Source organism: Pectinophora gossypiella, chromosome 3 (genome assembly GCF_024362695.1).
Source record: "Pectinophora gossypiella chromosome 3, ilPecGoss1.1, whole genome shotgun sequence".
NCBI classification, from domain to species: Eukaryota; Metazoa; Arthropoda; class Insecta; order Lepidoptera; family Gelechiidae; genus Pectinophora; species Pectinophora gossypiella.
In genome coordinates, this window is record NC_065406.1 from 11,056,182 (window position 1) to 11,069,093 (window position 12,912).

The window sequence follows — 12,912 nt, forward strand, 5'->3', positions numbered from 1 at the left end:
TCTGTCCGCAGCGTATCACACCTAACAAGTGAAGATTAGGGTGGTTAAGAAGACCTAATTGAGGCAATTCACATAAAATAGTATTTTATGCAACAGTTGTATAAGAAGGTTCAAAAAATGCGAGTGGCGTGAGTTGCGATGTGAGCCTTGGCGAACATCGCAATAAGAGACGCCACGAGCATTTTTTGACCTAGTTATACAACGTTGCACACAATACTTTTTCTACGACGACGTAATTTTAAACGAAACACAAAAATTTTCCAATTTATTTTTGCAACGCGCGGGAAAATGGCGGCAAATGTATACTTTTTTTTTATAGTATATTTATGGCACCAAACAAAGTAAAGGTGCCAGTTTCCAGGTCAAAAAAAAAAAAAAACAACAACAATGCTTTTTTGGCGACATTATAGTACAGTTACACTTTGTAAACAATGCTTTTATAGGCCATAGAGCGTACACTTTTTCAAAGAGTTTAATTATGTATGTACTTATATTAGACTTTTTGGTTATTTAAATGCCAGATTAAAGTAGAGGAGTAGAAAAACTCAATATTGCTACTTGACATTTGTTGAAATTGCGCGCTTGCTTTAATATGCGCTTATATATTGTCAAGTTTCAATCATCATCAATTTAAGAGCCACGCACTTGTCGGTGTAGTATTTTCCGTTCCAGTCTATCAAAGGCCAATTCCTTGACTTCCCTATAAGACACGGCGTTAACCTTTTCTTTAATCTGTTCCATGTAAGCTCTTCTTGGTCTTCCCCTTCCTCTTTTTATTTCTATGATGTTTTTAATAAATTCGTCGAGTCTTATTAGGTGTCAAATTTCAATATCGTATATAAATACAAGTACGGTCGTATACACTTTGGTACCATGTCACATTAACTTTTTTGACAAATTGAACTGTAAGTCTCACTAAATGTCAAATATGTTAGTGCGACAGAGTCCTAAAGTGGATACATCATATTGCTCATGACTGTACTCACGGGAGTGGTGGGTTTCTGCTTCTTGATCTTCTTGCAGGGTGCGGGTCGCGAGCGGCCCTTGCCGGCGCCGGTGGGGCTGCACTCGAGGCTGCCGGGCTCCTGCTTGCATTCTGCGCTCTCCAACTCCTCAGGTGGTAGGGGCAGAGGCTCTAAGTAGTACTTGAGGGGTTTCACTAGGCTGTGAGTGTGGTACTTCAGGAGTCTGGTGAAGGTGAAGAATAATTAGTGGTTTTGTTGTAACGTAACATAAAATTTATGATTTTTTTACTGTTAGGCCACAGTAGTATTCAGCACATTTCATCGATCGAAAAATCCGGCGTATAGTTCAAGTAGTATGCAGACCTCTATTGAGGAAAGTGATTTTCTTAAATAGGTCTGATCAAGTTTCGATCCTATACATTACACCACCAGGATCAAAATCAGAAATGATGTTACAAGAGAAAAAGAGAGTCATTTTCAATATTTTTGTCATTTCAGTCAGAATTAGAGCGTACCTGTGGGCGTTCTCATAAGTCATGGGTTTCCTCTCGACCTTGGTGGCGGCGAACCAGGCCCACGACAGCGGCGCGGGGTTCCGCCCGCCCTCCACCAGCTCCCAGCTCGATACACGCTGCTTGTCCGTTAGCCGAAGACCCTGGTAGCAACAGTATGCGTCATCATTTGGTCACCTTATCATTATTTAGTTTTTATTTGGCATCATGTTAGAGACACGCTACAGGACGGAACCGAATTCCAATTGTATTTATAATTTGACTGCTAGCGCTATAGCACGCCAGATACCTTGTGCGATGCGCTTACTTACTTATGTATGTATGCAGTCTATCTCTGTCTAACGAGAGCATTATTGGAACCCAAGGCATCCCTCCTTTCAAAGGTCTGCTTCTGGTCAGACACATTGTAGAAAAAGGCTGCAAGTTTATGTAATATTTCTTACCTGTTTCTTGTCACTGTCAAAGCCAGTAATTTTGTTCCCTTTCTGATCTACCAGGCATCCGAGTGGTTCACACGCAATAACCTGAAAAAAAAATATCTTTCCATTTATTTCGTTGCTTCGAAATTTAAAATAGAGATCCATAATTTAGATCAACCAATTGCTGAATATGTATTATTTTTTGTTTTAGTTTAGTAGAATCCGCGCTAGCCCTGTTCAGAGGATCACCAGGATACGACTGGTTCAGGCTTTAAACCATTGAATTGGACTTTATGAGTTTTAATTCACGTTTGGATCGTAGATAATTGATATCACGTGGTTCCAGCATTTGTGCCCGGTTAATGTCAATAGGCTCGCCCCTATTACATGAGACTTAAACATAACTGGCGAGAAGTGGGTATATACTTGTTAAGTTTCCATTTTATTCAACAATAAAACACTAAGTAAAAGTTTAAATATTCACTTACCTCAATGATAGTATTCTTGGACAACGGCAGTAGCTGTCGGACGCTCTGCACGGAGGGTCCGTGTCGGTCCCCGATTTCCTTCTTCAGCTTCTTCATCAGGTTCTGGTAATGCTTCCGGTTGTTGTCGTCACCTCCGTCGGCCAACGTGGAGTGGATGAGAGTAGCAAGCATGTCGATCAGAGTCGTGAACAGATTGCTGCGACACAGACTAAATTAACGCATTGTTATTCAAATTGTCCGCCGGCCCACACTGCACGGTAAGTCACGCTGTGACTGCACCTCGGGAGCGTTCCAAACTTAAGCTTCTTGACTCCCGTTTTTAAACCAATTTTCAAAAAAAGAAACGTTTTCAATTTGTTTGTTTTTTACTTAGTATCGATTTAAACAGGATTTGTAGAATAAATGAGTGATGTGAAGAATGAATGTTACGTGAGATTAGCTAACTTGGAACGCAGCCTGAAATGGTGATGTGACTTGCTGTGCAGTTAATGATTTGTTGTAAGCTAGCTACACGTGTACACGTTGAATGGTAGTGAAACACAAATTATTGAAGACACAGGACCAATTGATGCTGGAAAGTGACGAAGAATAGGCTAGATGACAACTTAGTGAAATGAAGTACTTTTTATTTAATCAGTTACTTTTACTAAACGTCAAAACACGAAAGTTGTATGAAAAAGCACACTGTGACGTCATTGAAAAACGTGACAGTGTCGCACTTATTAATACATTTTTCTTTATTAAAATTCATAAATAAGTTAAATAGACAAAAGAAAACGTTTTTATCACCTTTAGCAGATCTAGATCTTTATTTAGTAAACAGAATTTCATAATTTATCTTTTACAACTGCCATTATCCTTACTGGAATAGACAGAGTTGTTTTATAAAAAAAAAATGCAAATACTCAGTTAAGAACTTATGTAGATAGACACACAGGCGTTGAGTTATTCCATTAATCTGATTAACCTGGTGATATTAGGGTGTTTATTTATCTTTGACCTAGGAAACTACCCAATACAAAATAGTGACGTCATCAATAAACATGGTCAAACGTCGTATTCAATGTTAAGTAATTCTTACTTAAAAATCGTAAATAAGTCAAAACGAAAAATGAAATTGATTTTTAAGCATCTTAGACCAGTCTCTATTTTTAGATTAGCATTTTATCATTTAACTTTGACCAAGCCATTTACCCTATTATATTACGATTAGCTAATTGAAAAGGAAGTTATGTAACGACATTGCAATTATTGAATTATTTGGTTACACGAACCCTAACCGAATATGACATAATACCAAACAGTGATATGGCAGTTCCAGGTGATGAGGAGTTCTTGATGAGATTTATCACGGGGGACGAAGCCACAAAAATTGACTTGTCAGAAGATTAAAATAAATGTCACAGACTAGCGAAATTGTTCCCAAACCAATGACAACACCACTCCCATGCAGGAATCCTGTAATATAGGTACCTATTGTTATACGCGTCGACTACTTGATGCGCGACCAGTTGTGTCAACAACACAGCCCAGTCGGAGGTGAGCTGGTAGGAACGTCGTATGGCGTCGAACATTCCTCCGGCGAGGGAGAATCTCAGTTGTAAAGCCTCGGGCGCCGCGTCGTCTTGCCAAGTGTCGTTGCAGGCGGACCGCTCGTGGTCCCGCGCATGCGTCAAGTAGTGTTGGAGTTGCGCGTGGATCGAGCTTAGCAGTTGTTCCTGTTGCGAGAAAAACATTTTTACTGAGCTGTTATGTTATGTGTGTATGGTTAGACCAAACTCTTGATTTGACAAAAGGTATTATAAACCTAGGTACTATAACGTCAAGATGTTTGTATATGGATGCTACATTCTGGCAATGACATGACCAATTCATAGTGTTAATTTTTGTAAACGACGTTGATTGATTCGTCGACATACATATAAACACAACTCACATTCTATTATCGCTAACAGAATAGACAGAAACACAGTCGAACATTTTTTTTGTTTAAATGGCTGTAAGGCGGACTGTCGAGCTGTAACTTTCCGCCCCGCACTAAGTCGTATCGGGCGCCGATCACACCCCCTCTGGACCTTACTTTAGTGTTAAATGACCGTAAGCTGCTAAGGAAGAAGGATAAGAGCGCGCGGATTGTGTCTCGCGATGTTTCTATGTATGAATGTCCAGGGTATGCTTTAGGTCTAAATGGCTGTCAGCCGTTAAGGAGTAAGGGGGACAGCGCGCAGACACGCATGTGATGCGTGGACACGGTAAAAATGAATGATATTTTTCCTCGGAGTGTCCGGAGTCGAGGGGGAGGGGGGGATGTACCGCCCGACCTTCTGGTCGTCCTGATGCCGCAGGCAGGTGAGCACGAGCGACAGCAGCGGCTCGTTGGCCAGGCGCACGGCGCTGCCGCCGCCGCACTGGCACGCGCCGCCGCACGCGCCGCCCGCCACGCCGCGCTTGCCGCCGCCGCCGCTGGAAGCCCTACGCATATCATACTGTTGATGTGTACAGGGTTATTTACTCTGGGACGCCTGAAAGTGTACGGGAGTAATATGTATATCATCATCATCAATTTAAGAGCCACGCTCTTGTCGGTGTAGCATTTTCCGAATACTCTCCATGCTACTTTTTAGGGAAAAATAGGGCAGTGGTTTCCCTCTTGCCTTCCGCCCCGCAGTACTCTGTCTGACGCGAGTGGGATGGCGCCCAGAGTAGTCTATTACAAAGCCATACTAGGACTCCTGTCCTCTGCCTCTGAATAGTACTGACAGTTACTGCTGCCCTCTATAATATGTATATATAACGTGCGAATTAGCGAGACGCGTCCTTGGATGCTTGCTTGCGGAGAAAAGCTCGGTGATGCGTGTACCTCTGAAAACCCTGGGATATAGTATCGTGAGCTTACGTTATGTGTATTTGATGCTTGCGAAGTACCTTGTATTTGTCTTGTGAGTAGTTGCAAGTTTCTTACGATACACACCCACAGATACACCTGTTGAGGTGTCTAGATAATTCGCACGTACCGTAACGAATATTGAATTACTGAATAAGTTTTAGTGGGAGGGGGATGATTCAGCTCAGTATTCTCAGTTGATATCAAGTAGAATTTTCCTGAAAAATAATTTAAAAAGTAACGAAAAACAAAAAATATCATGAATTTTGCGACGGCAAATTCCACTTGATATTAACTCACACTCATGGTCTGAATCACTCCCCTTAGTATTCGTTACGATGTCAGTAAACGTTTGCATTTCCACTGACTGGATTGACTACAAATGAAATGAATTACAATGTGAATTATAAAAAAAATAGCTCTGCTCAACCACACAACTCAAACAATAGGAAAATAAGAACATTTTTGATAAATATGTAAAAGTTATTCAAATTTACCCTTTATAGCTGGGGCTCTGGTGGCTCTTGCAGTCGCGGTGTGACCCGCCTCCGCCCCCACTGCCGCTAGAGCAGCTGCCGCTGCAACCTGCGCCCCACCCGCTTTCCAATATCTGCATTTATTATGATTGTATTTTAATGTGAAAGTTAACAATAATGAATAAGAAGTAATACTCCAAATTGCCCCGCCAGTATATACCAATTAGATCGAAAAAAGACATAAACGTATAAAAGGTTATCTCTCCGCCCCGCACCAATTTGTGCTATCTAACTCCACTCCCAAATGCCCCCCATTTGGGTGCCACTTTAGTCCGTAAGACGTAAGAAGCGAACGCGGACTATCAGTCTCGTTCGCACGCATAGGGTAAAGCAGCACACACACAGTTGCGCGTGTACTAAAAAACAGCATCTGTTAAGAATGAGATTTTTCTATGGAGCGTGCAAGGTACGCTTTGGGTGTGACATACCTGCCCAGCCTGCTTGAGGACGCGGCCCTGCACGGCGGCTGGCAGCTTAGCCACCAGCGGCGCCACCAGCCACACTGACTCCGACCACTTGCTGGTGCTCACCACGCCGCGTTCTGTGCCCATTCTGGATAAAGAAGAATCGATATTACTAGACATCAAGGTAGTATGCAACGTTTTGGACACGACGTGATTAGTTAACTGCTCGAGGCTATCCAGGTGCGCGCGAACGTCGGTCAAGCGTCTTCCGAGAGGGTTGTGTGAATCGGTCCCGAGTGGGTCGATAGCGATAAGTGCTGAAACGGAAAAACATCAACCACCCTGCCCGGGCCGATATTGGAGTTCTTGCGTGATTGCAGTCCCGATCTGGTTGGTCGTGGTAGTCTATATGGCTAGGATAATCGCATCATCAGGATCGTAAAATTGCGTCTTTTGAAAGAGGTAATCAATAATTCCAGTTAGTGATATGGCGTTCACGGAATGTTCCCAAAGTCGGATTGTTCACACTGCCTCTTTTATTCTCAAATTGTGTTTTCTTGTACTCTGATCCGATCTGCCTAAAGGCTAGAAAATAAAGCTATTTCTTTTTTGCGACTTTTTATTGCCAGTAATGTTCCCATGGCACATCACTGCTCTAAATACAGAAAAAATGGCTTCCGTCCTTTTTCAATTTGAGTTGGAATAACGAGAAGAAGTTGTCTTTGTGACAAGACTTATAGTAGCCTATCTGTATGGTATACCTGTCCTTGTCTGGCGGCGGCGGCGCGGGCTGCTGGAAGACGTTGATGACGGCGCGCGACACGGTGTCGAGCCACGCGGCCAGCTCCGACGACCCGCTCGGGAACTGCTTGAACATCAGCTGCAGGTCCAGCCAGGACATGCGCAGCGACCACTGTTCCAGGTTCTATCCCAACAGGATAAATGTTCATTGAACAAAACCTTATGCATGTCATCCGTCAATTTTATTCTTCTGTCAATTACTATATCGATTTTCGCACCAAGAACAGGAGGTAAAAAAGTGGCCTTTTTAAACTCCCAGTTTGTTTTTATTTACAATTTCTAAAAATATCTTATATTAAAATTAAATACAACAATTTAGTGAATGGCTCATCATTTATTGTTTGGCCCTTTTTCTTTCTATCGACGTATTAACTTACTGCGTAAGAATTTGTCATACTTTCTGTTGATTCTTGATTGCTAAAGAACTGCGTTGGCTAGATCGACATATTCTTTTATGTTAGAGAGTCGTCATTTGTTTCGTAGCTATCCGTAAATGTTGACATTCCGGTACGCGTTGACGCCGTTCAACTAGACTTACAACGTGAGTTTTTGTGAAGGGTATGTTTTTAACGACATTAATGTATGTCTATATACGTCCCACTGCTGGGTATAGGCCTCCCCTCGCTCAACCGGAGGGGATATGGAGCATACTCCACCACGCTGCTCCACTGCGGGACCAACAGATTAACATGCCTTCCAAAGCACGGAATCATCTTACTTTTTCAGATAATCAAGTGATTCAAGCCTGAAAAGTCCTTACCAAACTGAGGACAGTCTCACAAAGTGATTTCGATCATGTCCCCATCGGGAATCGAACTCGGGCCTCCAGATCGTGAGCCTGACGACTAGACCACGGAGGCTGTTACTATTCATGTTACGAGTATGGAAATGAATCTCACCTCTAATAACCGGGTAATCATAGTTTTTTGATCAAGATCCGGGTGTGTGTGGCTTGCAGAATCCGGGTAACATATCATGTGCAGCAACCTATGTAACAATATAGGATTTAAAAACAGAGTATAAATTAAATTATAATAATTACGCATCATATGGTGCTGATTCCTTTACACACCATCAAATTTTATTTTAAGTTATACCTGTCATTTTCCTATCCGCCGAAAAGGAAAGAAATGGGTAATCGACAGGCATAACATTTATTGAACACACGCCAATTTCAGGCAAAAATTTATAGAACCTTCCTAAAGTTTTATATTGGCCAACAACCCGACTGAATTAAGTTGACATCACATGTGAAAACGGATTGCACATGAGCGAGATGCCTATTTTGTTCGCCCGCCTATTCTTCCATTTTAAAAATTATCAGTTGTCAATCCGTCCCTTTCCTTTTTGGCGAATAAGAAAATTACAGGTATAACTTAAAATAAAATTAGGAATCGGGGCCAATATATACATCTGTTATTTACCTTTGTGCCTGTTTATTTGTTAACATAGAATCCAACAACATATCCGGTTGGTATAGTTCGTCGGGGTTTTGAAGACACTTCTGGAGCACCCACTCTTCAGAGCATATCTCGGCCAACACGCGCCGAGCGAGCGAAGACAGAGATTGCGACGAATCGAGCAGAGTCGAGCCAACACCGCCACTGCCCCTGTTGTCACTTTATATTTACAAATTGTATTTTATTTTTGAGGAATTTGAATTGGTAATTGTTCTGAATTGGAATTTTTGAAGAGTTAGATGTAAGGATAAAGTGAAAACTTATCTAAACTGAAAATTAAAAACAATCTGCGATAAAGAGCCTCTTTGATATCACATAAAAATATTTTGTTCCATTAAAGATGGGGGAAATTAATCTTGTTAATAATAGTGTAAAGTCATGAGCAATATCATGTACACACTTTAGAACTCTGTCGCACTAACATATTTGATATTATAAAAAAGTTAATGTGACATGGTACCAAAGTGAATACGGTACTTATAACAAATGTCTAATTATTTTTTTCATATTATATATCGGAGAAGTATCCGTATATACAAAATTCCTTTTAAATGTACATGTGAAGTACATACGTATACACTAAACACCAAACTATCACACGTGACAAATAAATGTAGCTTTACCAGTGTCCATTGACTGTTTTTATTAGCTTGAAAGACATTTACAGTAGGATAGAACACAGAAGACTGGTCGTTTGAAGCGGGTCTAAATCTAAGACATATATCCATGTTGTTAAGTGGTAGCCGATGGTGTTAATCACATTGCGTGCCCTTTGAGGACGAGAAACGTGGATGATAGTGAGACCGACAGTGTGGAACGGTCGATAGGATGGTCTATTGTTGAAGGATTGGAGTCTGTGCGCCTGTTGCACCTGGTGATAAACTGTTTGATAACATATCTGCCGGAAACGTGTGTAAAAATATAATTTTGGATAAGATATCAGACAGTTATCAGAACATGGCGAAACAGACCCTTTAGAAAGTAGAAATTTTCTTGATCGGGTTAAATCTTTTCGTGGAACATGTTAAATCAATTGTAATTGTTATTCATTAAATCCAAATTTAAGAAATATACGATACGATATTAAAACGTAATTTGATTGTTTCAAAGATAAGAAATAAAAAAGCTAATATAGAAATAGAAGCCAGTCTAAGATAATCAAAAGTCAATCTCATTTTACTTTTCGCCTTACTTATGAATTACTTTAGTAACAATGAGTACGACTTTTGACCGCTTTTATTGATGACGTCACAGGACAGTATTTCCATACAAACTTCAAAGGAAACTTTCGTTTTGGTGTTTCGCAAAAAGTATCATTGACTAGATTATCAAGGAGCTTATTTTGCAAAGAATATCTAGACTATATCGTTCTGTCAGACCCATACAAAGAGATTTACCTGCCAAACCAGATGAAGCTCCATAAATACCAGATAAAGATGATGATGTTCTCAAGGGAACTTAGGCTAAGGGCTACGTAACCAGATAAGACTCCAATCAGACAACAACGAAGTTCCACAGCGCACCCCAGGGATGGATTAAGCAAACATTGACACGGAGGTAAGGCCGTAACATGTGGTCGAATGATGATGGAGGCAGCAGAACAGAAAGCAAGCGGGTGACGTAATGGCTTCGGAGCCCGGTGCAGTAACTCAATATAAAATAAACAAACCTAGGCGTTCTATGGCCCCCACTCATCTCTGAGTCTACCATCCTAAGGATAGAAAACGCTTGTCAGTATCAAGGAAATAAAAATAAAGTTGCGTTTGTCCGTTCATTGGTCTTGTTGAACATTTTAGAATTTGAATTGAAGAAGAATGTATTGTAATCATTTTGAAGTTTTAAACTTATCTAAAACATATAACAATGAACAGACAAAACGGCATCGCTTGGCCAAAAAAGTAGAACTAGTCAAGAAGAATAAAAATAACCCTTAAAGACTCGTTCAGTTCATGTACCAGATGCGACGCACATCAGTATAACTATTTATATTACCCGCGCTGCTCTCAGCTTGATTGCATTGACATCATAAAAAGCCAATTGGAGAATATCGCGAATCGTCATTCAGTAGTGTCCTTAAAATACTCTCTTTGGCCAAGTTACAAGATGTTATAATAACATTGACAATGTAAAATCGACGTTATACTCACGACATTAGGTCCAGCTGTGAATCCGTGGGCCCAGAGTCACTGGTGCCCAGTATATGGGACAGCTCGCAAGACTTCTTGCCACCTGGCTTGCCGCTGTCACGAGCCGTGGAATCCCCTACCACTGAAGAGTTACGGGTAGATTAAGTATAAGAAGTAGACTGAAATATAATTATTTTATAGTATAAATGCAAACTCTCTGTTACCATTGACCCTTAACCACAGGACAAATTTAGATACAATTTTGCACATTGATAAATCAAAATCTATAAACATATCGGGGCGGAGCTCTCTAGGCTCTCGCGTATCGTACTGTAGACGGAGTCCTACAGCACTGCTTTTGGGCGGAAAATATTAAAAAAAAAACAACCAATTTCATGAAATTTCCGAGAGGAAATTCCACTTGATATCAACTCGGAATCATGGTCTGAATCATCCCTCAAAGTTTACGTTACGATGTCACTTCCACACGTGTTTAAAATTTATTGTTTGACTTACTCAGTATAGCCTTGAGTGTGGCGAGTACGGGTCCGACGCCGATATTTTTGTGCGCAGCGGCGAGGAGATGCCGGTCGCAGGATAGTCGCACGCCGGCCGCGCCGCCGCCTGGCCCGGGGGACGTGGACACGCTGTACAGTCCTGGGGGAAGGTTTAGACTTGATGTTGAATCGTGACGAACATTTGTTCAAATCTGCCTGTCGACTTAGCTGAATCAAAGCGGAGGAACCGTACTGAGCGTTGCCATCTACGAATTGCAACGTTCGGATTTGCCGTTGTAAAGGCAGTTCTATAGGAATTTAAGGAACAGGAGTTTAATAGGAAAAAGATTCTTTGGGCTGGTTTTCCCTTCGCGGGTTGGAAGGTCAGACAGGTAGCCGCTTCTGTAAAAAACCGGAACTGTCTACAGGTTAGGTAAGCTTACCCTGTGAAAAACGGGATCACGCTAGGGATGATGAGGCTTTTGTTATGGACCAGCAAATGACCTTCAACATGACCTTTTTGTAGGTCAAGCTCAGGCTTGGTTGTGTCAACAGGTCATGCCGCCGCTGTCGCACGCTTTTAGCAACGACAGCAGTTACATATGAGAGACCAATAAATTACTGCAATGTACCTGGTTGTGGAGTGTCAACAGTCTTGAACAGCCGCAGCAGCAGATGGCAGGTAAGTCGTGCGCCCGTGTCTGGGGAGGGCGCGTTGGCAGGGTTGCCGGTCACGCCGCTGCTGCCGCACGCTTTGAGCAGCGACGGCAGTGCCGCGTGCCGCACGAAGTCTTCGAGGGAGAAGCAGTGGCGGGCTGTCGGTAGACGATATTGGTTACTTTGTTTTGCAATTATGAATTTGGTTTTTTGTTTCATAATAGTTCCGGGGAAAAACCAGTATTTCGCAATCTAATTTGTTTTCGGATTCATATTATGTTCAGTATCCTGAGTGCATTGACTGTGCGGTGGGACTTCCCCATACTAGCGTGGTGGATTGGGCTTCTCGCTCCGATTCAAAACTGTATAATGTTCCTAACACTTTCTGTTTCTGTTACTGTTGTCTGAAATGTGTTTACGCAGATTGCTCAATGTGAGTTTGGCTCAGTCAGAAAGGATTTCTTGTATCAACAGATGAACTTTCATCCGAATCCATGTTTCGTTTTCTGGACTTGGGGATGAATACCCCGCATTAACGGGCCGTCCATGTGTCCAAATGCGGGAAATAGAGCCCACCACACCACCATACCATGCCGAATAGCCTGCATATACTAACCGACGAGGATGCAGGTGAAGACAGCGAGGGCGTCGTGCGCGGCGGCGTCGTGAAGGTCGCGGTGCAGCAACAGGTCGGGGTACAGCGGCGGCGGCACGTGCGCGGCCCCGCCCGCCGGGTAGTGCTGCGCGCCGCACAGCGCCACCAGCGCGCCCAGCCACTCGGCCGCCAGCCCGCTGCACCACGCCGTCATCTCCGCGCACACCACACCTAGCTCGTTCACCCTGTCACGTAAGTACAGATACATCATGAAAAGCGCTGCCTCCATCCAAGATGAACTAAGTACCCACACGCCTCACCGAGCATAAACAAGAAACAGCCCAGAAATCTGTCATATAGTAGTCACTTTAAAAGATTCACGCACTTTGTACATAGTGAACTATTTTTAACAGGTCGATACGTGATTAGTACGTGTACTAATAGTGACTTACCGATCGTTGTCAACTTCGCGACAGACTGCCAACATGGCAGAACAAACGAAGCTGTATCTATTGGCGGGAGATTCTGCTACTTGCCGCGCCCACGCTATCTCTATTTTACCTGTAAA

General features: G+C 42.4%; 1 protein-coding gene across 5 annotated transcripts in view; it reads right to left on the minus strand.

The window, feature by feature from the left end:
* Positions 1–12,912, minus strand: part of LOC126381634 (mediator of RNA polymerase II transcription subunit 12-like) — a 59,806-nt gene that overhangs the window by 5,592 nt on the left and 41,302 nt on the right. For 2 of the 5 annotated variants that reach the window (XM_050031094.1, XM_050031089.1), the window contains exons 25-41: positions 12,797–12,905; positions 12,366–12,589; positions 11,725–11,907; positions 11,112–11,252; positions 10,617–10,737; positions 10,139–10,180; positions 8,434–8,628; positions 7,909–7,996; positions 6,970–7,133; positions 6,233–6,356; positions 5,766–5,878; positions 4,706–4,856; positions 3,858–4,102; positions 2,385–2,592; positions 1,921–2,001; positions 1,481–1,620; positions 987–1,188 (exon numbers count right to left, since the gene is read on the minus strand). In XM_050031094.1, coding sequence (XP_049887051.1) covers positions 987–1,188; positions 1,481–1,620; positions 1,921–2,001; positions 2,385–2,592; positions 3,858–4,102; positions 4,706–4,856; positions 5,766–5,878; positions 6,233–6,356; positions 6,970–7,133; positions 7,909–7,996; positions 8,434–8,628; positions 10,139–10,180; positions 10,617–10,737; positions 11,112–11,252; positions 11,725–11,907; positions 12,366–12,589; positions 12,797–12,905 — 2,531 coding nt within the window. The remainder of the gene's footprint in view (positions 1–986; positions 1,189–1,480; positions 1,621–1,920; positions 2,002–2,384; positions 2,593–3,857; positions 4,103–4,705; positions 4,857–5,765; positions 5,879–6,232; positions 6,357–6,969; positions 7,134–7,908; positions 7,997–8,433; positions 8,629–10,138; positions 10,181–10,616; positions 10,738–11,111; positions 11,253–11,724; positions 11,908–12,365; positions 12,590–12,796; positions 12,906–12,912) is intronic. The other 3 variants (XM_050031099.1, XM_050031103.1, XM_050031107.1) reach the window with 3 other exon arrangements.